Source organism: Xenopus tropicalis, chromosome 1 (genome assembly GCF_000004195.4).
Source record: "Xenopus tropicalis strain Nigerian chromosome 1, UCB_Xtro_10.0, whole genome shotgun sequence".
NCBI classification, from domain to species: domain Eukaryota; kingdom Metazoa; phylum Chordata; class Amphibia; order Anura; family Pipidae; genus Xenopus; species Xenopus tropicalis.
Window position 1 is genome coordinate 21003190 of NC_030677.2, and position 26556 is coordinate 21029745.

Genomic DNA, 26556 nt, shown 5'->3' on the forward strand with positions numbered 1-26556 from the left:
AAATCTATTGGCAGTAAAATGCCAAAATGCCTTTCCTTCTCCTTTAGATTTGGTTGGAGGAACACAGAATTTGGCAGAATCAGAATTCCTACCTAGATGCTGGATTATGTGCATCACTAAAATGCTCCTCACTTATCTAATAGCGATTTTGCAGATTCCAAAGCCTGGGAGGGCAAACACAGTCCATTTAACTTTTACTCTACACTTTTAATAAAAGGCCTATGTGTTTTGCTCATGTTGAACAGTGATTAATTTCACATCCATGAATGGTATTTGACCCGTGTTTATCTTCCTGTATAAGAATTAAAGCCACTGTATACTTCAGAGCTTATCTGTTATCTGCTATGTAACCTGTGCCTTTTTGCCACTTCTGCTTGAATGGCTGCCCCCGTGGCTACACAGCAGCTTATTTATATAAATGACACTTCTGAAGCTAACACATCATTTGTACCAGGGATGTGCAACAGTATATTATATTTAAATGCATATAAAGCACTTTCATTTTTTGGTGCTACATGTACACGTATGAAACCTTTTACCCAAAATGCTCGGGACTTGGAGTTTTCCAGATAAGAGATCTTTCCATAACTTGGATGTTCATACCTCAAGTCTACTAAGAAATCATTTAAACACTAAAAAAATAAATAAACCCAATAGGACTGTTTTGTCCCCGATAAGGATTGATTATATATTAGTTGGGATCAAGTACAGGTACTGTTTTATTATTACAGAGAAAAGGGAATCATTTAACCATGAAATAAACCCAATAGGGCTGTTCTGCCCCAATAAGGGGTAATTATATCTTAGTTGGGATCAAGTACAGGTACTGTTTTATTATTACAGAGAAAAGGGAATCATTTAACCATTAAATAAACCCAATAGGGCTGTTCTGCCCCCAATAAGGGGTAATTATATCTTAGTTGGGATCAAGTACAGGTACTGTTTTATTATTACAGAGAAAAGGGAATCATTTAACCATTAAATAAACCCAATAGGGCTGTTCTGCCCCCAATAAGGGGTAATTATATCTTAGTTGGGATCAAGTACAGGTACTGTTTTATTATTACAGAGAAAAGGGAATCATTTAACCATGAAATAAACCCAATAGGGCTGTTCTGCCCCCAATAAGGGGTAATTATATCTTAGTTGGGATCAAGTACAGGTACTGTTTTATTATTACAGGTAAAAGGAAATCATTTTTAAGAATTTGAATTATTTGATTAAAAATAAGTCTATGTGTGATGGCCTTCCTTTAATTCGAAACATTCTGGATAACTTGTTTCTGAATAACAAATCTCATACCTGTATAATGTGACAAGGTGTACTATAACAATGTTAGGGTTACCTCACTGTATTCCTGCACATCGTCCTTTAGCTCTGAAAGTTCTTCTTTCTCCTTTGTTAGCAATTTCTTTTGTTCTTTCAGTTTCGTGCAAGCGTCACTTAATATGTCGATTTCTTCCTTGGTTATCTCTTCTCCCTAGAAAAACAATAAACACAAGGATAATAAGGTTATTGCAGCTCCTGATACCAAGTTGATATCCTGTTCAACAACAAAAAAGTCTTAATAATTATGGCACATGTTTTTGTATTATTATTGTATATCAATGAGTAATAATTTGTGCAAAATATATTAATCTTTCTTCTGTAATATCCTATATCCTTAATACCAATATCGTACATAAGGCATAAATATATACATATATTACTATAGATATTAGAAGCTAATTGGGCAGTATTATATAAGTATTATATAAGTATATAGGGGGTAGGGTCATTTTTAACATTTAAATAAGGGCCCAATAGTTGCCCAACGTGGCTCTATGTTTTATATAAAGCAGACACCCATGAGGAGCCAATGACACTGGACACAGTAAGACCAACCTTCAGCTGCTGGAGGCAGGGAGGGGTGCATGACTGTAGGTGAGCCCCTGTGAAGTTTCAGAATCAATGGGCAGTAATGGAAACCTTAGTATTTAAATAACAAATGTCTGAAGCTGGACATACACATAATGCAATGGAATCCGTATCAGGAACAGCAGCACCTATTGATATGGCATGGTACCTAAAAGAAATGTAAGTCCAAGGAAACAGATGATTTTCGTTCCTATAATTAAGAGAGTTCCCATGGAAGCATCTTTATTAGTGGCTGTGATATTAATTTCCTACCTTAATGCCCTCCAGTACTGGCGCCGTATCTTTTAAAATCTCGGCTTGCTCGGAGGCGCTCATTTGGGCTACAGCTGGTTCAGCAGCCGTATCAGCCGTGGCAGTTTTCATTTCCCCTGATATTGCCTCCTCAGGAGCCGACTGTACATCCACCTTTAGTTTTAAAGGAGAAGCAGTGGGGAAAAAGAAACCAAGGTCATTTACTACTGAAGTATCATTAAATCAAATTATTTTAGCCACAACTGTCTTATAGATACACAGGGTTGTCCAGACACTACAACCCATACTGACTACTATATATACAAGCATGGATACCAAGGGCATATTGACAACCATAAACTTCTCAGGGAGAAGTGACAAAACAACAATAGCTGCCAGCAGTTGCTGAAGCAGAAACAGTGATGGCACACAGTACATAACATAAGTAGCAAAAGTAGTTCTATAGCATTGCTTTGTATTACTTTTCTCAACAGATTCAGTGTCATTCCAGTGAGAGACCCTCTTAATCTCCTCAAAGGCCCCTCACAGATACTGTACACTTAGGCCACACATTTGAATGGGCCAAGCAAACCAAAAATGCAGCTTAAAGGGTCATTAATTGCCCTTATTGTCCCTTAAGGCTGATGACACTGCTGAAAATATACCAAACAATGAAATAATGGCGTGATTACTTGGCATTTGATTTATTCTGAGGCATACAAATGTTCCTTTTACAAATATTTTAGTTCTGTTCTTATTGTATAAGTCTTTATACCAGGGATCCCCAACCTTTTTTACTCATGAGCCACGCTCAAATGTAAAAAGTATTGGTGAGCCACTCATAAAAAAAAGGTCCTCACGGATGCAAAATAAGGGCTGTGATTGGCTATCTGGTAGCCCCATGTGACTGCTGGCCTGCAGGAGGCTCTGCTTGGAGTAAAACTGTGTCTCTGTACTTCCAAAACTTGTCTCCAAGCCAGAAATGTAAAAATGGGCAACTACTTTGAGGCCACAGGGAGCAACATATTCCCCATGAGCCACTGGTTGTGGCTGACAAATCGGCACACCTTGTATATACACAGCCTAGCTAAAAATCTAAAATCACAATCCTGGGATGTTGCCCCTGTACCACAAAGTTCAACCCCATTTAGAAGACTGGCCATTACCTTTGCTGCAACCTGCTGGCTTTCTTTGGCAGCGTCAGCTAATCTCTCCATCTCTTTCTCCTGGTTTTCTTTGCGTATGGCTTCTTCCTCCTGGAGAGTGGCTTCAAGTTTGGTTTTGTTATCCACCTTTTCACACTCTACTGCTGCCACTTTAACTTGCGCTTCCTTAGCCTGAAAAACACAAGTTCATTCTTATAAAAGGGATCTTCCAAACGGAGGCCGAGTAACAGCAGTTACAGCAAAACCAGAACATAGCAAAATATATCCGTGTCTAATCTTCTTTATTAGTCAGACACAAAACATGTATACAGCTCTAGTATAGAGGCCTGGACTGGGATTCAAAATAGTCCCTGGCATTTTTAAGGACACAGAGGCCCAAACAGCCCCCCCCCCCCCCCCCTCCAGCAGCCCAATAAATAGTGAGTGTCTATGGCATCTTACAGCAGCCCCTCTGGCATTTGCCAAAACTCACAGATTGCCAGTCCGGGCCTGCTGGCATAATTATCTCATCAGAGAACTGATTCCACATTAACTAAGGGGTAAAATGCCATTTGTAGTCCCAGACGGACTCCCTGGCGCTCACTGCTGATTGGGCATGAACCCAGAATGTTCCGGCTGAATGGCCTCTATCACACATAATAGAGGAAACACTGCAGATTACTGCTTTGCTGAGCCAGAAAGGAAACTATAACTCACAGAGGTGGAAGAGAGAGGCATTACCATGGGTTCCAATGAGTTAGTTATCTGTAAAACTGAACGTTGTAACAGGGAAATACATCCACAAAATATCTATGGTGCCTTTCTTTGTTTCTGCAGAAGCACAGGATTTCCTTTCATACTGAGCCAAGTCAATGAAGCCGGCTCACTAGTATCCGTAGGCTTTAAATAGATGAGAACTCTTGGAAGTCTCATTTAGTACCCCACAGTCTTAATTCGTTTAAATTAAATGCCAGAAAATAAAAATAAATTGTATTTCAATGGACAATATTAGCAAAACATTATGATTATAACCAACACTGACCTAAATTATAGCAGGGCCTGGTCAAAATAGTACCCACTATTCATCATCAGGGATGCTGCAGTCCTCAAGCTATTTATTAAAGGGATTGTTCACCTTTAAATTAACATTTAGTATGACAGACACTGATATTCTGAGCCAGTTTGCAATTAACAATCAAAGTATTTTTTATGGTTTTTCAGTTATTTAGCTTTGTGTTCAGCAGCATTCCAGACTGCAATTTCAGCAACTATCTGGTTGCTAGGGTCTTGTAGAACTTAGCAACCAGGCAACTGTTTGAATGAAAAACTGGAATATGAATAGGAGAGGGAATGAATAGAAAATAAGAAATAGAAAGTAATAATAATAAACTCAAATTGTTAGCAAAGGTTTTTTGGCAGCCAGGGTCAGTGTGCTTAATTTAAAAGCTGAAAAGATGTAGAAGAGGAAGACCAATTAAAAAAAAAAAAACAAAGACCAATTGCAAAGTTGCTACATAAATCTGTAAAATTTCTATATACAGTTGTCACCACCCATGGCCAGCAATGTAAGGAAAGGAAACCCAAAAGATGAGAATGAGATTAAATGAGAATTAAGAGAGCTGAGGTACATACCACACTTTCAGGCAAAGTCTGTAGGGTAGTTTTGAGCTGATCGGCTGGCGAGAGTGTGTCGGGGAGATACAAAGCTCGGGACAAAAGGAGTAACGATGTGGGAATTTCCTGATCCAGGTGCAGCTCCAGCCACTAGAATAGAACAGAGAACACATGTCACTGGTATTATTATTATTTTGTGCGTTATTCCCACCAGAATATTTTTTGGCCCAATGATCTGAATGAGTGGTTTCAAGTAGAATGGACCTTAACTTGCAACAGTCTGATCAAAGCTAGCGGTCGATTGCTTGCTATGGGCTACTGTACTGTTGCAACATAACAACAATATAGGTAAGTCACTTTAAATAAGCTTCCCCTTGCCACTGACCTGCTTAAGTTGTTCCTTGAGTCTATCTTCTGTGACCCCAAGTGCCCTCATTCCTCTGGCACGACAAGCTGCTTGCAGTTCTGTTACAGTCAGGGAATCCAGACCTTCATCAGCTATTAACTAAGTCACACAAATATACAACATTGTAAAAGAGGCTCACTAGTAAGGAAACATTTTAAAACATTGGTCAAAAGAAAACTAAACCTTACAAATGGGCTGATGCAGTGCAGTGAATCAGTGTATGTGCAGGGAATCAGCAGAAAGATGGGGGGCTACTGGGGCATTTCAGGGGCACAGATCCTCCCTGCTAAAGGCCTGTGGTTGCCCTGGGCAGAAACCCAAAACATTTGACAATTTACAACATTTCTGCCCTGCTTCTTTAGTTAAACTTTAGCTTTCCTTTAATATCAGTGTGTAGAAATACAGGGTGAGCAGCACAGAATACTAAAGCCTACATCTCTCAAGTGGTTTGGTACTCAGTGGGACTCATCTTATAGCCAAAAAGCAAAAACATAAAAGGTGTCCAAGAAAAATAGAAACATGAAAACAAAAAAAAAAAAAAACATAAAAAAAACATGGCTTTTGTTTGCTTTTAGACTGGCAAAAGGGCTTTCAGTATTACAAAGGCATATGTTGGCACACAGGGCTTTTTTCTCAAACACTTTAGAAGAGCCCGAATCAGGGCCAACAAATCCCATTCACCCCATTACCAGTGCTTTTTAGTTTAGGGATATTCAAAGATTTTGGACTGGCAAAATTGTGCCTTTTGTGTTTGGGTAGAGTTGCCCTTTCAAAACGAAATGTTGATCATATCCATTCCAGGTGACAACAGAAAAAAACATTTCCTGCATTAAAAAAGGTTTCATTTATCCAGAATGTAAATCATGATTTCATATTGAGTATTTATATGCCACAATAAGTAGGCCTTCAAACATTGTTAGGGAAAATAAAGTAAAGTGTAACTATTTACTTTGTCATCTGCTTTAATGGACCTCAATTTCATAGTGAGCTGAAAGCGCAGGAAGTTGTTGGTTCCAATCGACTGGAGTTCCAGGAGTTTGCACAGAGCCACCAGTTGTGGCCGGGTCAGATTATCCAGTGTCAGTTCATCCTCGAAGAGCTTAGAGAAGCGGACAATCTCCTCATTGCTGGGCCTTTCTCCGGTGCTACGAATCTGAAAGCAGAAAGAAGACACTTTGTTTGAGCCGATCACCTTTGGCCAGAACCCCTGTCCTGAGCATGTTCTCATATCCCTATGGATATGCCACTCACTTCCCATTTCCATAGGGACTGAGCCTTTTCCATTGGGCTGTGGCTCAAATGCCCCAAGTGCCATAGCTCTTAAAACACCAAGAGCCAACTAAGTCTAATATCATTGTGAGTAATAGATATGCACTATACCGGTGTGAATCACATCTTCACTATACCCTTTACTGTGATGAAACTAAAAACCTACAAACTTATTTCAGCCAGCAGGGAAGCACCAGAAACTGCTCCTCCTGCCTACCCATGACTTTAAGGGTAAAGACACATGGAACTACTAGTAGCAGCTACTTGTCACGGCTACTAATCTCCAGAAAATACCCTGCCATAGACAATACTGAGAATTGCCTCTGCTAAAACACACACACAGACAATTATCAGTAAACGATCGGCATTGTCTATTTTAGTAGCCACGACAAGTAGCTGCTACTAGTAGTTCTGTGTGTCTTCACCCTAAGGGCTCTGGCACACGGGGAGATTAGTAGCCCGCAGCAAATCTCCCTGTTCGCGGGTGACTAATCTCCCCGAAAATGCCATCCCGCCGGCAAAAATGTTGTTAATGTTGCCTTGAGAGGAAACTTCCGCAATTTCAGGAAAATCGCAGTGCAGTGTATGCCATCCCACCGACGATTTACATTTTCGCCGGCGGAATGGCATTTCAGGGAGATTTGTCGCGGGCGACTAATCTCACCGTGTGCCAGAGCCCTAAAGGGAATTGCCACTACCAGGGGTTTCAGGCAGGTCTCACTGTAGCCAAGGGAAGGGGTCATCGGCACATCTCCTGTGATACATCCCTAGCACAGAAGGTAATTTAGAACAGTAGTTATATGATAAGCAATGCAAGGCTGCACTAACATATGGCAGTTTATCTTCCTCGTTTCATCATTATGTATTTATAGCACCAAATCAATTACAACAGCGGTATGGCTGCCTGAGCAGCATGTAGCTGAATACAGAATTCCAGACTAAAGAAAAAAAAGAAAAAGCCAGACCTTGCAAGTACCTTTTAATTTACTGGACCAATAGATTTAGTCATATTTAGTGTGGAAGGCCAAATAGCACAGATTGACCCCTTTGGCTCAATTGGATAGCAAATACCTGCACTGAGTTGGCTTATGACATCATATGAAGGAGCTAATTGTAAAATGCACAAGTAGAAAAAGTAAAAGCTTCTCCCGAGATACCATAAAAGCATAAAAAAAATTGTAGCATGAAATATACAGTATATATTTCCCAGTTAACACAAATATATTATATAGGAAAGGCAGTCCTTATAAAACAGGGATTCTGACTCCTCCAGAGAGAAATTGCTGTGAGGGGAAAGTAATGACTGCTATGGCCCAGAGGACATGTAGGTGAATTATGGAAAAACTAGGTGCAAGTGCTTATCGACAAGGTCGCACCCACATTTCTTCTCACGCCTGAGAATGACCTTTAGTATTGTGCACTAGAGACCTGACATTCGGTGCATTTGTTGGTTATGGCCCAGTAACTTTATCTATAGAGATTAGAGCATAAAGACATTTTGCTGACTAGAATTTTTATGTGTATGAAAGGGCTTTCTTAGGAAAGAGAAAGCAAAAACATTTTATCTGCTATATGGTAGGGTGTTGGTAAGGGGTATGCAGTGTTCTAATGGCTGAAAAGCCCCCAAATTTACTCCCTGACGCCTACCAATGACTTATGAGTTTTCTAAATTACACTGTTTACATAGCAAATAATTTACTGTGTGTAGGCGCCATCTTGTTGCATTGTGTCTGAGTCTGAGCTTTCAGAAGGAGCCAGTGCTACACATTAGAACTGCTTTCAGCTAACCTATTGTTTCTCCTACTCCCATGTAACTGGAGGAGTCCCAAGCCGGACTTGGATTCCTTACTATTGAGTGCTATTCTGATACCTACTGGGAGCCGCTATCTTGCTCCCTTCCCATTGTTCTGCTGATCGGCTGCTGGGGGGGGGGGGGATAACACTTCAACTTGCAGCGCAGCAGGAAAGTTTGACTGAAGTTTATCAGAGCACAGGTCACATGGCTGTTGCACCCTGGGAAATGAAGAATATGGCTAGCCCCATGTGAAATTTCAAAATTAAATATAAAAACAGATTACAATGCAGGATTCTGCTGGAGACGCTCTATTTGGGTTTTGACAAAAGCATGTTTTCCTATGACAGTAGTCCATGACACTCGTCTGCTATAGGCCCTTGGACAACATTTAGGACTCCAAGAAAGAAAAGTATAATTTCTGTTACATGAAGGATAAGTGTCCGTGCAATAAGCACTACTCTGAACTGAATTACCTTTTGGAAAAAGGTTGCAAACTCTGCAGTGACATCCCCTTTGGCCGCTTTATTCCTCAGTGCAATTTCCTCTATTGTGTCCTGCAAGAATTTGGCCAGTTCCAGCTTCACTCTGAGCTCCTTTTTCAGCCTCTCCTCCTAAAGACACAGAAAAGTATTGGTATTCATTAAAAGCAGGATAAAAATGAATATGAAAGGTTACAGAAAAAAAACAACAAGGTATAAAATAGTATTTAAAGGAAAAGTAAAACCTAAAAAAAAAAAAAAATTATGGCTAGAATTATAATGTATATGCTGAACTTACTGTACCAGTTTAAATGGCTTTACTATTAATTAATTTGCAGTTATTGATACAGATACATTTATGTATTAACATATTCCCTTTACAGTAATTCTATATTATATCAGTCCCTGCCCCAGTGTGCTTACAATCTAAGGTCCCTATCACATTCCCATCAGTTCCTGCCCCAGTGAGCTTACAATCTAAGGTCCCTATCCCATTCCCATCAGTCCCTGCCCCAGTGAGCTTACAATCTAAGGTCCCTATCACATTCCCATCAGCCCCTGCCCCAGTGAGCTTACAATCTAAGGTCCCTATCACATTCCCATCAGGCCCTGCCCCAGTGGAGCTTACAATCTAAGGTCCCTATCCCATTCCCATCAGTCCCTGCCCCAGTGAGCTTACAATCTAAGGTCCCTATCACATTCCCATCAGTTCCTGCCCCAGTGAGCTTACAATCTAAGGTCCCTATCCCATTCCCATCAGTCCCTGCCCCAGTGAGCTTACAATCTAAGGTCCCTATCACATTCCCATCAGTCCCTGCCCCAGTGTGCTTACAATCTAAGGTCCCTATCACATTCACATGGACTAGGGTCAATTTTATCAAAAGCCAATTAATCTGCCTGTATGTTTTTGAGTGTCGGAGAACCCAGGGTGTGAGAAACACAGGGAGAACATACAAACAGCTAGCAGACACTGCCCAAGAACTGAGCCACTGTGCTGCCATAATCAGCCCTATAATAGCAATGATCTTTTCTGCTAAGGACAATGACAGATAGGGTGCTTTGTCACCAACAGGAAATCTTCTCTCCTATGGGCAACAAAGCACCTGAAAATAGCTGGCCATTCGGATTCACTGGAACAGACACATGTAAAACACTAGACACGCAGCGATTCTGGGTAATTGTGCAAAAAAAAAAAAAATTTGGCATATTGGCCAGGTTACCTTTTTTGAGAAAGTTTCAAAGGTGGAAGGCAGCATATTCGGGAACAATTTCAATGCCACTGGAAGAAGGAACTCCATGAAGGGAACGATAACGAAGACGAGGAAAGGTACGAGTCGAAAGAGGTCGGCACATATTCTCAGGAACTGTAGGGAAGAAATAGTACAATCAGTCACACTTGGGAGTCACAGCTGGAAGCCATACAGTATGTGTGTTACTATACCTCAGTGGTGCTTAATGCCAAGATAATAAGGGAAGGGGGTGCAGGGGCACATATAATTAGATACATTAATACAGATAAAAATAAAGCTGCAGGGTGGAGAGCCCAATGCATAATTACACATACTACAGTGTTGGTGCAGAGTGGATAGAGGAGGTGGGATAAGGGAACTAGTGGTAATTTAGTGCCCAAATCAAATTCTACTGCAGTGCCTATGAGCTCCTAGCCATATCCCTGCTTACACACATTTAGACTTCCGCCCTACATTTCTGCCATTTTAACATAGTATATTTATACTAGAGGATGCACAGCAACTTAATAAAATAGAAGAAACCCACACAGAAGTAACTGAACAGTTCCTACAATACGCTGATACACAGTGCCCCCCCAGGCAATAGGAGCTACTGGCAGGGGGGACTAAGATTGAATGCAGTGGAGGGGGGAGCCTATTTATTCTCACAGAAACACCTGACAGCCCAGGTTGAAGGTCAGTTAGAGTGAGATATGGGGTGAAAATGTATTTTCTATCCTAAATAATCTTGAGACTATGGATCATAAGTTAAAGAGGGCTGGACCTCCAAGGGGGGCTCTAACATGATGCAGGGACACGGTGCACTGACAGTCTATATAAAATAATTCATGGGAAAATACAAGCAAAGGTAAGTACCGATTTGAACAGAGTAGTTTTGGCAGCCACATACCCTGCAGCAACCCTTAGGACTTTAGAAACACTGGGCAAGTATAAGGCTGGTGGAAAAACAGCAATAGAGTCTATATCTGCCCCATGTGTGCAGCGACAGATGCCATTACTGTCCACAGACACGGGGCAAATTCTGGCCGTAACGTTTTGTCCCGCCGGCTGAGAAAACTATGATTTGTACAAGGCACCATGGCCATATAAAATTATATTTTAAAAATTTCCAGACAGACAATATAAATTCAGGTCGCCTTTCAATTATTTGTTGTAAATATACAGCAAAATAAGAGTCATAATAAAAGTCAGTTGGGTGTTACTGCCGCAAACAGCAGTGACCAAATGCAGAGTGTGCCATGGCCTTTAATGCTGAGCTGGGAACTCCAATTGTACCTCTTACTGTTTTGTAAAATGGGGTATATGTCTGTAAGTGACTGGGGTGGGGGGGGGGCACCCAAAACTTGATTTCAAGACTGTTTGGCCTGTGGCGAATATATTTAAAGCAAGGATCCTGGTAAACACTAGGCAAATCCTAATCCTGGATGGATGGTGATCCTGTGGAAAGGACCATTGGCCAATCAGAATTTCCATTTCATTACATTGGTCTCCAAACACAGACCAGTGTATATGCAACTAGTGTACAAATGGCCAAACCGGATGGCCTGGCATTTTCCATAAAACCATCTAAATGAAAATGAGTAATACACATGAATCAGAAAAGGGGAGCTCAACTTTTCTTGATAAAAAAAACATGCTTCAGGTGACAGTGTCCCCTTATATATATATATATATATTTAAGGGGTAGCTCACCTTTACTTTAAGTTTTAATACTGTGTAGATATTGATATTCTCAGACAATTTGCAATAGATCTTCATTTTTTATTTTTTTTTTGTGGTTTTTCATTTATTTAGCTTTTTGTTTGGCAGCTTTCCAGTTCGGTATTTGAGCAGGTATCTGGTTGCTAGGGTCTTATTTACTCTAGCAACCAGGCTGTGGTTCAAACGAGAGACTGGAATATGAATAAGCAAAGAACTGAATAGAAAGATAAGAAATAAAAAGTAACAATAAAAGTTGTAGCCTCACAGAGCAAAAGTTTGTTTGCTGGGGTCAGTGACCCCCATATGAAAGCAAGAAAAATAACAGAAAATAAAGGCGAATAACTAAAAAACGCTATAACATACTAGGAAAGGTGAACCACCACTTCTAAAAGTAAGCCCATTGACTAAATGTTATTAGCAAATAATATCACTTCTGGATAAACGACAAAGAGCTTATCTGGACAGATCAAGGCGCTTTCCAAAAATCGCTGAGGTTTTCTGTAAGAAGCTTCATCTATTCTGTATGAGACCCTAATAGGATCATTACATCACAATGAAATCTAGGCATAAATATAGTACAGGCAGCTGTCTGGGACTTCCACCCATTAGCAGATAAAGGAAAAAGCCTTCCAGTCATTAGCAGGGAAAGGAAGAGCCCTGTCTGCTAGGGCTTATTAATGAGTTACAAATAGGAAGCATATCCTCCGCTGGCTAAGGGCCTTTCCATGGCACAGGATTTTAAAGGGAACTATCGTGAAAATTAAAATGTAATATAAGCTTTGTATCATCGAAATATTAAACTTTCTAAATATAGTAAAGCTGGTTATTTTGCAGGAGCGAGCTCTAATAACTCTTCTAGTCTAAACAACCCCCCAAAGGGTGTATTAGACCTGGCAATCAAAACATAACTCCACCTACTGCATGAAGAGCGAGAGACAATAAGAGGGGATTGTAAAGAGTAAATTGATTATTTCAGGAACAAGACAGAATTTGTAATTGATTATATTAGGAAACGTTCTTATTTTAGTATGTCGAAGCTCATTTTAAATTCTCTTTTTTGCAACAGATCCAATTGTCACTGATGAAGAATACGGTCTGTGTGCCATAAGCCTTGTCTGTGCTACATAAGGTCCCTAAAAATACCCTGGGGAATACCAACTCAACAGAAGAACTTGCCAAACAAATGTGCCAAGTTAATATAAGCTGAGTTTAGAGTCAGCTCCTCTTGTTCATTGGCTCTGAGCAATTGAGGGAGTAAATGCAAGGGGCCAATAAGTCTACGTTGGGCACAATCTTATATTATGGTATATATTTCTGAATTGTCTTCATGTGTCAGACAAACACAGGAGCAGAAAAGTGAAGACTTGAGTAAGTAAATTTCCTGATTTTCTCTTTTAAACATTAAAGGAGAAGGAAAGGTAAAAACTAAGTAAGCTTTATCAGAAAGGTCTATGACTATACAGCCAAAGGCACTCAAAGAAAAGCTGCACTGAGTCCTCTATCAAAAGAAACACAGGATTTCAGGTCTCCTTTTTTGGAAAGCTACTTCAGGTTTGGGGCATGAGTCTGCTCAGTTCTCTCCTCTCTCCCCCCTTCTCTTGCTCCCCCCTCCCATAAAAATTCATAAGAACTCACTACCCCCACCCTTAGGAATGTGTGATCTGAGCTTCCAATGACTATAACAGCAGCAGGAAGCTACCAAGACCAAGCTAAAATGGCAGCTGCTATAGGAGGGAGCTTCTAGGGCTCTTTACTTAGGTATAGTAAAGCTTACTGCTGAATAAATATAACGTTCTAGGTGGTACTAATGTGGCAAATGTATTGGCAGTAAAATGCCAAAATGACTTTCCTTCTCCTTTAAATTCAGTTATAGTGAACTAAACATCCCCCACTGGCTATTAAAGCAGAGTCAGGGTAGCCTTGTTTGGACTTCTTGCCTAGGATTCCTACTTGATGTACATACAAACAATGTGAGGCTCTCCTCAATACAAATGAGCTGTTTATAGGCTCTGCATATGTTGATGAGAAAACCCTGCATTACATAGATGTACCCCAATAAAGGCAAGTGTAGGTGGGATGTAATTAGCCTCTACCCTTCATGTGCTATATACGCCAACGAGTGAGCTTTAGCCTGTACGCTATTCCAAGAAAATGTAAAATAATATAGTACAACTTGGCCTCCTTCCCAGAATTCTTACTGGTTTGTATATAAATAAAGTGTGGCTCCCTGCACTATGTGCTGTTCTTCTATGTGAGCTTCCCTAAGTTAGAATTAAAGGGAAACTATACCCCTGAACATTGCTGCTCTGTATAAAAATATATAAAACATATATCAGGAGAAGTCGTCGGGTATATTTACTCCTTTTGATTTGTTTTGCCTTAGTCCAGTACCTAATAAATAATTAAAAAAAACAAATAATATTAAAAAAAAAAAAAAAAATGAAGGCCAGTTGTAAAATTGTCTCAAAATCACTCTCTACATCATTGATCCCGAACCAGTTGTTCCCCAACCCCTTGGGTGTTGCTCTCAGTGCCCCCAAACCAGGGAGTTATTTTTGAGTTCCTGACTTGGGGGCAAGTTTTGGTTGAATAAAAACAAGATTTCCTACCAAATAAAGCCCCTGTAAGCTGATAGGGTGCATAGAGACCCCTAATAGCCAATCTTAGCCCTTATGTGGCTCCTCCATGAACTTTAATGGTGCTTGTGCTCTCCGAGTCTTTTTACATTTGACTGTGGTTCTCAAGTAAGAAAGGTTGGGGACCCCTGCTCTACATCATAATAAAAGCTAATTTAAAGATGCAAAACCCCTTTAAGCTGGGATTTTAGGTGTAGCTGAGCACCTTTTCCCCACAAACCCATGGCACAACCCCCCCCCCCCCCCCCCCCCAAAGGCGGTCCAGCCCCACAGTTTGGGTAGCGCTGGATTATACTCTACTAAAATGTTCATGGTCCAGCTTGCAACTGTAGTATTAGCTGCCAGGACCAAGGCTGACCAACCCCCAGTACCTACACTAGCCATACCATTGTTACACCCATACACCAATTCAACAGAGACAGAGACTAAGGCTGAAGACACACTGGGCTACTAGTAGCAGCTACTTTTTCAAGGCTACTAAACTCCAGAAAATCCCCTGCCATAGACAATACTGAGAATTGCCTTTGCTAAAACACACGTAGAGACGGTTATCAGTAAATGTTTAGCATTGTCTACTTTAGTAGCCATGACAAGTAGCTGCTACTAGTAGCTCCACGTGTATTCACCCTAAGGGCTATGACACACAAGGAGTCACCCCATGATTAATCTCCTTAAATGCTTTCCTACTTTGGGCAACTACAGAATGTAAGGCCCCAAAAAATGCTTGTTTCAATGAAATTAAAATATTTTACCGATATTACAGCAGTGCAATTACCCATAACAACCAATGAGAGAACTCCAAGTCAAAATTTCCGCAAAAGGTAATTCTGGCCAATCGCAAAAAAAATATGTACACGTACCTGGCGCCTTTCTCGCCGTGACATTGCGTGCCCATTGAGAATCTGCCGCAGCATTCTTGCTGCTATTTTAGTATCTATCCACAAGAGGCGGAAGCCATGATAATAGTGTTTTATTTCATCGATGACCTTTTGTCCCAGAGATTTCTTTACAGTTTCCACTTCGCTGACGGGGCTGTACACGGGCCCTCCTTCTTCCAACTTTTTATTTTTGTCCTTTAATGACTTCAGTGATTTTTCTACCACAGAGTCGTCAAAAAGTGGTCGTGACAAGTGCAAATTTCGGACTGATAGGTCCCATGGTCCCATTTTGAGTGCTGTCCATGAAGCTGGAGAACTGAGGTACTTATAGTACCTTCTTTCCGATATGTCAGTCCATAGAAATTCATTGTCCCCTTTCCTTGAGGCAACATAAACTGGACGGGCAGCAGTGCAACTTCTAAAACAAGCATTTCTAATGGAGAAAAAATGAATAACGAGAGTAGTTATCTCAGGGAAGCAGGAAAACCAATCAGAGGTGCTGCTGCCTCCAAACTATTTCAGTTATTCCTTATGCACAGGCACCAGTTTCATCACGTAACTGAGGACCGGTAAGCCTAATGCGGCTCTGCCATATATCATGTAGCCAAGTATAAGGGCACGTCTGCTCAAGTCATTTCTGAGGATTAGCAACTGCTGTTTGTAGTTGCCTAAAATAACTTTTATTGTTTCCAAATGAGGACTGGCTATAACTAGTAGTATAGAAACCTAGCAGAGAGCAACTTCAAGGAGTTGTGTATTATATAAGATCCTGTAACTGCTGGGGGGCCAGGTGGTGCAGCATAGGGGCCCAGAGGTTCAATACATGTTTCTAAGGAATTACCTTTCCCTAAAGTTTAAGGGGCCTAAAATGACTTTTCTGTGGAGCCCAGTAAATTCTAGTTATTCAACTGACTTCAAGTAAATACTATAAGGATGCACAGAACATTTAACATGTGCATAATTATTCTATGTATAATTCTAAGTACCGTATATACTCGAGTATAAGCTGATCCGAATATAAGCCGAGGTACCTAATTTTACCTAAGAAAACTGGAAAAACTTATTGACTCGAGTATAAGCCTAGGGTGGGAAATGCAGCCGCTACTGCTAACTTTTATAAATCAAAATAAATACCAATAAAATTACATTAATTGAGGCATCAGTGGGGTATATGTTTTTCAATATTTATTTCAAAGAAAAACAGTAAACTAGCTCTGTAAGCGGAGAAGAGGGTCAACAAAAACAATATGAGTACTACCCAACGCTCATTGCACATTGGCAAACTGGCAGCAGACCCAGTCCCGGAGGAGATGTAAGGGGAAATAAGTATTGCTAGTGGGAGCCTAGGCCAGGGCACTGGAGGGTCTGGTTGCAGGTAGCCTAATTTGCACACAAAGGACAGAGGGTGCTAGTTTAGAGGGACCCATGGCACCCGACTCAAGTATAAGCCGAGGGTGACTTTTTCAGCACATTTTGGGTGCTGAAAAACTAGGCTTATACTCGAGTATATACAGTAATAAAAATGGGCTTCTCAGGAAAGTCCATTCAGGCCACCAATGCCAGCAAACATGTTAAAAAGATAAGAATCCCCCATATAGAACAACCTATGCTGGTATATTTTACGTAACATTAATATTGCCATTTATTACCTGTAATTTAATAAACGAAGTGAGGTGCATCCTAAGCAGACAGACTCAGCAAAATTACCTGCAATAGAAAAAAAATGCAAGAATCAAATATTTAAGTGTGGAACTGTGTGATGCTGTGTAGTTAGTTTCAGCATATTCCATAGAGACACCAATACTTTGCCAGGATTGGCAGAAAGAGAAGAACTGTTTGCAGCTGGATTGCAGCATATAAGAATGGTATTTATTCATACTTTTTGAAGGGACAAAGAGTTTTCCTTTAATAAAGGCCCAACCCTACAGTAACAAAAAAAACAAAAAGCCCAGAGGCTGCCAAGGTTGCTCCCTTAGTTACTGCAAACAGCAATTAATTTGATAGCAGGAAGGAAGAAGGTCTGTTGTGAAGTATCTGATACAGGGGTGTTCACGGGAAATGGTTATATCAAGGAAATGGGAGTTCAAACCATATTCTCACTTGGCCGCTGCTGTTTGTCACTACATGTGCATCCCCACAGGAGTATAAAGTGCAAGTCGGCCATGCCTTGTGCTTACAAAAATAAGAGGGATTTCATACCCCCTTAAGTAGCAATGCCTCCAGGCTTCTTTTTGGGCCCCCATGCTGAAAGACTCACTAAGAGACACACACACATCATACAAATAAGAACTGATAAAGCATCTTATAGGCCAGGTGTCCAGAACTGAGCCATGTCAGCACCCTCCAGCATAATTTCAAGGGTGAAAGAATGCTGGGTTGGCACTGGGGTTCCAGGGTAAAGAAACAGGGATCAATGCACTCAAGGATCAACACAGGTCACCAAAGAAATGAGTTAATAGGGGAAATATTTATTGAAGACAACTCCACACCCTTACGCGTTTCATGCTGTAGGAGCACTTAATCATAGGCTTTACTCTTAACCTTGTTTTTCTGTGCTGAACATAAATTCTTGAATGCCTTAACAAGCAGAGACAATTTGAAAAGTTTATTACTGAAACACTGAATAAAGGTGCACTTATGAACTAGAAAATTGCCCTTTAGAGCAACAAAGCCAGTGAGACTTTTTTTCTAATTAGGAAGCCCGCAGAATGTAGCTAAGGCTATAATGGCAAAATATGCTTAGATTTGGACAGGCATGTTTGCCAAATTAAATCATAATACCCAAACACTTGGACATGTATGACATAGCGGTCGACCATCATGCAATCCTGTCCTATCACAGATGACTGAACATGTTTGAAAAAATTTCATCTGCCAATGCATGTAGAGGGAAGGGAAACAGCACTCCACAAGTAAAACTGTGGCCATAAAAACAGGTGCTTCTTTTGACTCAGTCTAAAATAAGGAAATCAGCAAAGATTTAGAGGTTTCTTTAGTAACCGAGGCTCATATAAGTCAGACTGACCTCCCCAGAGCACTCCGGCAAGAGCTAATACTATTTGCATGGAATGGCTGATATCTGAAACATGGTAAGGAGATCAACAGAGGGCAAGGTTAGATATGCTGGAACCTACAGACCCTACATTATGTATGTTATAGCCTTGATTTGACAAGTGTATAGAAATACTAAGCTATTTATTAGATTTTTCATAAAGGGTGAGCTGTCCTTAACTAGAAAGATAACTGAAGACAAATTCAGTATTCATTACAGATATTAAATAAGCATCTAGGTAAAAGGCCCTTAGGGTTAATGGCACATACGGTGTCCCAAACACCACTGCTATAAGCGCCGCAAATCATTGGTGGTCAACACAATCATTTCCCATATCAACGTGTGGAAAACATGGAGCCTGAAGGATACATATTAGCAATTGGGGGAAATAATCTGAGCAGAGAGGGGCATTTTCATTGTTCCTGTTTTACAACCAATGGCAGCACAGAGACACAGTTTTCCTCCCAGCAGAGCAGTCCACATGGGGCTACCAAATAGCCAATCACAGTCCATATTTGCCATCCCCAAAGAACTTTTTTTCATGCTTGCATGGCTCCCCCAAACCTTTGAGTGAGGCTCATGAGTAAAAGAGGTTCCCTGGCCTATAACACACTAAGGGGGACATTTATGAACCAGAATTTTTTTTTCCCATTCCAGTATTTAGCGTTAAAAGTTGAGAAAAAAAAAAGTTGCAACTTTTCCAAGATTTATTATGTGTCCAAATGGCTAAAAATCTGACAATTCCAGCTAAAACTGGCTGAGATCACGTAGAAGTCAATGGCAGATATCCCTCTTTCTTCCTGGAGGATTCCGCTGATTTTTTACGCTGGTTTTTGTGCAACAATTTGAAAACGTCAGGATTGTTTAGTAAATGTAAGATATTCATGGAAACAAGTTTTTTTCAAATTTAAAAAAAAAAAAAAAAAAAAGAAAATGTTAGCGTTTTAGTAAATCTGCCCCTAAAAGTTAGTTTAAAGATGAACAGCCCCTTTAATGTAAATCAATATATTATTCTATTATCCATTGCAACATAATCTTTGGCAGTAACTGACCCCAAATCCCTACTGTAAAGCACTGGCAAGTGAAACAAGTTGCGCTGCACTTCTCTGTATCATAAAGAAATGCACCATGTCCCTCAGTATTGGCACCAAGCAGTTATTATTATTAGCAGGTGTGCCATTACCCCTAGGGTGGACTTTGCATAGTAGATAACCAATAAGCTATTTTAAATACATTGGGTTTAGTACTAAACAATAACAATAAGGGTCGATAGTCATCTGCAGCAAATTATAAGGATTAAACCCTCTGTTATACAAAACAGGACCAAGAAATCTTAAATTTGAAGACAGATATAATCTATAAATGGAATACATTTTCATTTTTTTGTGTAATTGAAGTATAACAAAACAGGAGGTTATTGGGCACAATGCCATGTATTTAACTGCTACTTATGTTTGTAGAACAGTTGCAGCTATAAAACAGACAAATCTATAAGGGTAAAGGCACATGAGGCATTATCAACTACCTAAAAAATGCAGCACTATGGCACTTGGTTCCATGTAAAATCACCAAGTCTATGGGGACTTAGAAACATGGTGATGAAAGTGCCTGAAATAGCCCACACGTGCCATTGGCCATACACACACCAATGATATCATAGGAAACCTCGTTTCGTGCGATATTCGGCGGGGGTATGGCAGAGGTGAGGTGACCGATATTGCAGAAGGTTGTGGATATCGGTCGACTCACCGATCGGGCCGGTTAAAAGATTTTGATCGGGAGCCATTGAAGGTGCCTGAGCAAAATCTGCCTTCAGGGCTGAATCGACAGAAGGAGGTAGAAATCCTATTGTTTCTACCTCCATAAATGATTATTCAGCTCTGAATGTCAGTGGAGGGTTGGAACGATCTTTCGTGTGACCAATGATCGCACGAAAGATCGACCGTGTGTGGCCAGCTTAAGTCTCACATTAGCCATAAGGCTATGAAACATGGGGGGTTATGATAGCTTTACCTGCAAAATAACACTCAACACTTACATCAATGAGCTCATAATTACTATCTGAAAATCAAGCTTTTTGTATTACCCATTGCTGGGAAGTATCAGCCATAACAACATGCCTTGGCACTTACAAAGCACACTTTGATTGGATCATGTAAATTACTGCTTCCATTACCAAGAATATTTGAAATAAGGTACCTACTCATTAGAAATGTTTGTAAGTGCCACTTAAACTCGGGATGCAAATAACAAAGCTGTGGTTGAGCAACATCCATCCCAGAATGCAGCTCTGTTGGCCCCAGTGTAGCAGAGAGATAATGAGGCCAAAAGTAGGAAAGGGTGGGAAATTTCCAGCAGAGCCCGTAGTGTGATATACATTCCATAAAGTCAGGTCATATGATGCAAACTGCTAGAAATCCCAGCAGCCGTCACTGGGCTGAGGGAAAATACAATAACTATGCAACAATGTTTCAGTTGTAGTCACACAGTTTCTCATGTGAGTTCCACTATAAATGGCAAGTATCAAAACAACACTGTCCTACATTCATTTGCACTGAGGGACATATTTATCACTTGGGAAAGATTCAGAGGTGTGTTAAAGCTTGGCACTACAGTGCTGAACTCTTACACCCCCAGAGCAGTATGCCCAAGTAAGCGGAACACATTACTATTATTATTATGTGACAAAAATTTAATTGCTTTAAAATATTCAGATTTGGTTCAACCAGAGGCGTGGATTTGTCTGAATCTGAATCCTGCTGAAAAAGGCAGAATCTTGGTTGAATCCCGAACCAAATGTCATTTCCCGACAAGACGGGAACTAAAATATAATTATTCCTTGTTGGAGACAGAACAATCCTATTGGGTTTATTTCATGGTTAAATGATTCCCTTTTCTCTGTAATAATAAAACAGTACCTGTACTTGACCCCAACTAAGATATAATTACCCCTTATTGGGGGCAGAACAGCCCTATTGGGTTTATTTAATGGTTAAATGATTCCCTTTTCTCTGTAATAATAAAACATTACCTGTACTTGATCCCAGCTAAGATATAATTACCCCTTATTTGGGGCAGAACAGCCCTTGTCAGTGGACAAGGTACAGAGATCCAAATTACAGAAAGGCCCCATTTCCGGAAAACCACAGGTCCTGAGCATTCTGAATAAAAGGTCCCATAGCTTTATTACCCAACAAAAAACAGTGTGACGGGGAGGAAAATATAATGACACATACCCTGGAGATGGGGATGCATTTTCCTTTAAGGCAAACTACCCCTTTAAAATGACAATACACTGAGTTTATACTGTCACCCCATACTATGCCATCAGCCTACCGGCCTGTATATGTGGAAAGAACAAGGATCCTCTTCTGTTCTTTTTTCCGGATAAAAAATCCAGGTGGGCAAAACAAGGACATAATGAAATGCAATTGTTGGCCTAGGGGGGAAAGCTACCTGATCACTGTGCCAACTAAAGAAATAGTGCCTAAGGCAAATATAGCAGCAACAGTCAGACAGACTACCAATCAGAAATCACCAAAAGGGAAGGTTTCCAAGGGGTAACCACTACGTCTGCTTAGGGCAAAGCATTGCTAATAGCTCTATGGGAAGTGGTGACAGAGATTCATTTAAACCAATGTGGGTTTTCTGCCTGTCACTATGCACAGTGTGCCATTAGCTTAAGAAGTCTTGCCTAGAGTTTGCTTAAGGGTGAAGACACACAGAGCTACTAGTAGCAGTTACTTTTTCACAGCTACTAAACTCCAGAAAATCCCCTGCCATAGACAATACTGAGAATTGCCTCTACTAAAACACATGTAGAGACAATTATCAGTAAATGATCAGCATTGTCTATTTTAGTAGACACAGCAAGTAGCTGCTACTATAGTAGCTCTGTGTGTCTTCCAACCAAAAAGTACAAAGAAAGGCCTTAAATAACCCCCACAGTTAAGTGTTACCGTATCTCTAAGTTCCTGCCATGCTGCATTATTGCTGCTTAAAGCCATACAGCCACATTTATCCTGAGTGACGTAACAGTCCCATCTCTCTCCAGCATGGTCATTATACTAAAGACATGTCATTGTCCCCCAGGCCCCCTACTGAACTAGATACATTGTGGTTTCATTCAAAATATAGTGGCGGAATAAGCCTCATCTTAGCAACGCAGGCAGAAATATACAAATGTCCCATTACAGGTATGAGATTTGTTATCCATAAACCCATTGTCCAGAACTTTCCAAATTAGGAGAAGGTCATCTCCCATAGACTAAGATATAATTACCCCTTATTTGGGGCAGAACAGCCCTATTGGGTTTATTTAATGGTTAAATGATTCCCTTTTCTCTGTAATAATAAAACAGTACCTGTACTTGATCCCAACTAAGATATAATTACCCCTTATTGGGGCAGAACAGCCCTATTGGGTTTATTTAATGGTTAAATGATTCCCTTTTCTCTGTAATAATAAAACAGTACCTGTACTTGATCCCAACTAAGATATAATTACCCCTTATTGGGGGCAGAACAGTCCTATTGGGTTTATTTCATGTTTACTTGATTTTCAGTAGACAAGGTATGGAGATCCAAATAACAGAAAGACCCCATATCCGGAAAACCCCAGGTCCCAAGCATTCTGAATAAAAGGTCCTATAGCTGTATTATCCAACAAAAGACAGTGTGACCAAAACAATGGCAGTCAGGGCTACAAACCTATTTTATGGAGTTCTTTTTTAATTGTTTAGGGTTTTGTTCAGCAGCTATTCAGATTGGGGCATCATCAGCAACTGGTTGCTAGGGTTCAATTTATCCTAGCAACCAGGTAGTGCTTTCAATAAGAGACTTGGAAGTGAATAGAAAGATAAGGAATAACAGTAACAATAACAATGGTAGCTTTACAGCACATGTGATTTCTGGCTGCCAGGGGCAATGACCCCCAACAACAAGATAGAATTGTTAACTGGAGGTGGCAGAAGCAGTCTAAAAAATGAAACCTAACTAAAAGGGTGCTAAGGAAAATGTCATTTAGTAACATACTAGAAGTAACATGAAAGGTGCGCTGTCACTTTAAATCAGAGGCTGCTGTTAAACTGCAACTATCAGCAGCAGGCAAGGTGGTGAGGGTTATACAGTACAACTGATAGGGGAGGGACGCACCATGCCACACACCAGCACTGCCCTTGCCCATACAGCCCTTAGGGTAACATGGAATAACCTGCCTGTAAGACAAATCGCACACAGGTGCCACTTACCCTTCATGCCTTCTCCCCGGGCACAGATAGGAGCCGATCTCGTTGCCCAGGAGGGTCTCAGCGCACAGCCTCGTACGAGCAAGGCGGCCATGGCTTCCCTGGGGAGTGAATGCGGATGAGGTGGGGCAGTAGGCTGCTGTTTGGCTTAGTCCCCAAAACTGCTCTCAGGCTGGGCTCCTATTCGCTCCTCCATGTCCCGCTGCCAGCGGCCGAACAACCTCTTCCAGTCTCCTGACTGCGAACAACCCACAGCCGGCTAGGAGGCGGAGCCAGCGTGACGCAAATCTCACCACTTCCGCCTGCGGAGGAGGCCCACTGGGAACTACTATGGGAGACGGTCCGCATTGTGAATGGGAAGACAAGGGCCGCCATTTTAGTTACGGGCACGTTCCAGGACAGTGACATTAGGCAATGACATTGCGGATATTCTGGTACAAACATGCCAGTGGGGTGCTCCTGCGTTACTATACACTGAGCTGAATGTACTGGCACTCTCTGTGCTGGGCGGGCAGTGCCACTGATTCAGCACTGGCCTGTCACATGGCAAGGAGCACAGAAGCCTCTAGTGGCCACCAGGGGCTACCTACTCACTGTCATATTAGCAACTAGCAAGGGCCATGGTCTGCTAAATGTCATTGGCCAGTTACTCGGAAATTAACTCTTTCCAATCTACATTTAGTCACAGTGGAAGACACACAGAGCTACTAGTAGCAGCAATTCGGCAGCTTATCGGCCTGTGTATGGGCACAAACTGCACGACCTGCCAGATATCGGTCTGGCAGGTTAAAAAATTTAGTCAGATCGGGGACTGCATCAGCTGGTTGATGTGCTCCCCAAACCGATTGCGCCGGGCCAAACAACTGACTTGGCCTGAATTCAACCGATATCACCCACCCATAGGTGGGGATATCGGGAGAAGATCCGCTCGCTTGGTGACCTCGCCAAGCAAGTGGATCTTAGCGTGTATAGCCACCTTATGTATTAACGTGTATGGCCACGTTAAGGGTGAAGACACACAGAGCTACTTAGTAGCAGTTACTTTTTCACAGCTACTAAACTACAGAAAATCCCCTGCCATAGACAATACTGAGAATTGCCTCTGGTAAAACACATAGAGACAATAATCAGTAAATGATAAGCATTGTCTATTTTAGTAGCCACGACAAGTAGCTGCTACTAGTAGCTCCATGTGTCTTCACCCTTAGGGCTGTGGCACACGGGAAAATTAGTCGCCGTGCAACAAATATCCCTTGTTGCGGGCGACTAATCTCCACGAAATGCCATCCCACCAGCGAAAATGTAAATCGCCGGTGGGATTGCATATGCGGCGCCAAAAACGCCAAAGTTTCCTCCTCGATTTCGGGAAATGTCGAAATTCTTTCCACAGTGGGATGCCATTTCGGGGAGATTAGCCGCCCGCAACAAGGGAGATTTGTCGCACGGCAAAATGTTAGGCACCCCCAAGTGACTTCAATCGCCTACCTTTTACCCCGGGCTGGTGCCCCTGTATGGAGAGAACAGCACCAGCCCGGGGTAGCTGTAGCGCTTTCTCCTTCCTGTCTCGCCACGCGCACATGCGCAGTAGAGTGAAAGCCGAACTTTAACAGAGAAGTTGGCTTTTCACTCTACTGCGCATGCGATTGTCCGGGACATTCGGCAGCAGCGTGACTAGGAAGGAGGAAGCGCTACAGGTACCCCGGGCTGGTGCTGTTTTCTCCTAACAGGGGCACCAACCCAGGGTACAAGGTAGGCGATTTAAGTCACTTGGGGGTGCCTAACATTTTGGCACCCCCAAGTGACTTTGCCTTTCCTTCTCCTTTAAAGTTATTTCTAAGTATAATTTATGCTGAAAGCCGTATCAGTCTGGCTGTTGCTTTTCCCTGAAAACAATGCAATGCTGAAACAATGCAGCAGAAGCCAGCTGACTAACAGACCTGACCTAGAACAGACATCTACTGAATTGTTTACAGAACCAGGAAACAGAAATGGATACTGCTTTCAGTAGCAATGGCATCTACAAATAATGTTAAAACCATTAAATGATTATATTTTGGAAAGAATTACATTTTCTTTCTAGACAGGAACCACATATGGAAGGACAAGGAATTACGAATTTACCAGTAAGCACATTGCATGTGAATTTGTAATTTTAGCCCTAGCCTTAGCAGGTGATTTACCAGCCAATCCGGTTTAAGGGCACCTATCACCCTAAAATTGCTTCCCCCACCAGAGTTATTGGCTAATAGAGCCCGCATTCCAGTGGGGGGAAACAATAGTCTTTTTTTTTTTTTTTTTTTTTTAAATAACCCCCTACAGTGTTAGTGCTCACACTTTGGGCAGCCATGCTGTGGCACTTACATGCGCATAACGAGTAAGCGCCACAACTTGTTCATTATGCATATGCATGCCACATAGGTGAGTGAATCACATCCACTGCTCCTACGTCACATGCATGCGCATAATGAGCGAGTGGGGGGTCTCACTCATGCATGCTAAATAACATGGCCGCCTGCACAGGGAGCTCCCTCCTGATGCGGGAAGCCTAGCAACGTCGGGGACTGTTTTCTTGTTAAAAAAAGAAACTATTCTTTGCCCCAACTGGAGTGTGGGCTCTATTAGCCTGCACCTCTAGTGGGGTAAGCAATTTTAGGGTGATAGGTGCCCTTTATATACCAATCAGATGGCAAACCCAACTAGTCCTAGATGCTCTGAAACTACAACAAGTTGACTTTGTTATGGCTAGATAATTAATCATGAGGCAAAAAACAAGTGGGAAGGGGGAATGCAGTGCTAAATGCAAGGGGCGTGCCACAGGTTTCCGAAAAGGAGTGCAGAGGCCAGTGGGTAATTAACAATGGCCACTATTATTCTTTGGCTTGTTATAAGCTCTTCATCTTGTTATAGGATATTCAGAAATTAAGCATAATGTAGCCA

At 41.4% G+C, this 26556-nt stretch overlaps 1 protein-coding gene across 2 annotated transcripts in view; it reads right to left on the minus strand.

Moving 5' to 3' along the window:
• letm1 (leucine zipper-EF-hand containing transmembrane protein 1) overlaps positions 1–23922 on the minus strand; it is a 28280-nt gene extending 4358 nt beyond the window's left edge. Inside the window, exons 1-11 of one of the 2 annotated variants that reach the window (XM_012965950.3) lie at positions 23623–23922; positions 16971–17028; positions 15304–15754; positions 10077–10220; positions 8851–8988; positions 6263–6466; positions 5293–5412; positions 4926–5057; positions 3315–3485; positions 2170–2322; positions 1346–1480 (exon numbers count right to left, since the gene is read on the minus strand). In XM_012965950.3, the coding sequence (XP_012821404.1) occupies positions 1346–1480; positions 2170–2322; positions 3315–3485; positions 4926–5057; positions 5293–5412; positions 6263–6466; positions 8851–8988; positions 10077–10220; positions 15304–15754; positions 16971–17028; positions 23623–23713 (1797 nt within the window). In that variant the 5' untranslated portion in view covers positions 23714–23922. 2 annotated transcript variants of the gene reach the window in all.
• Between the last annotated feature and the right edge of the window lie 2634 nt (positions 23923–26556).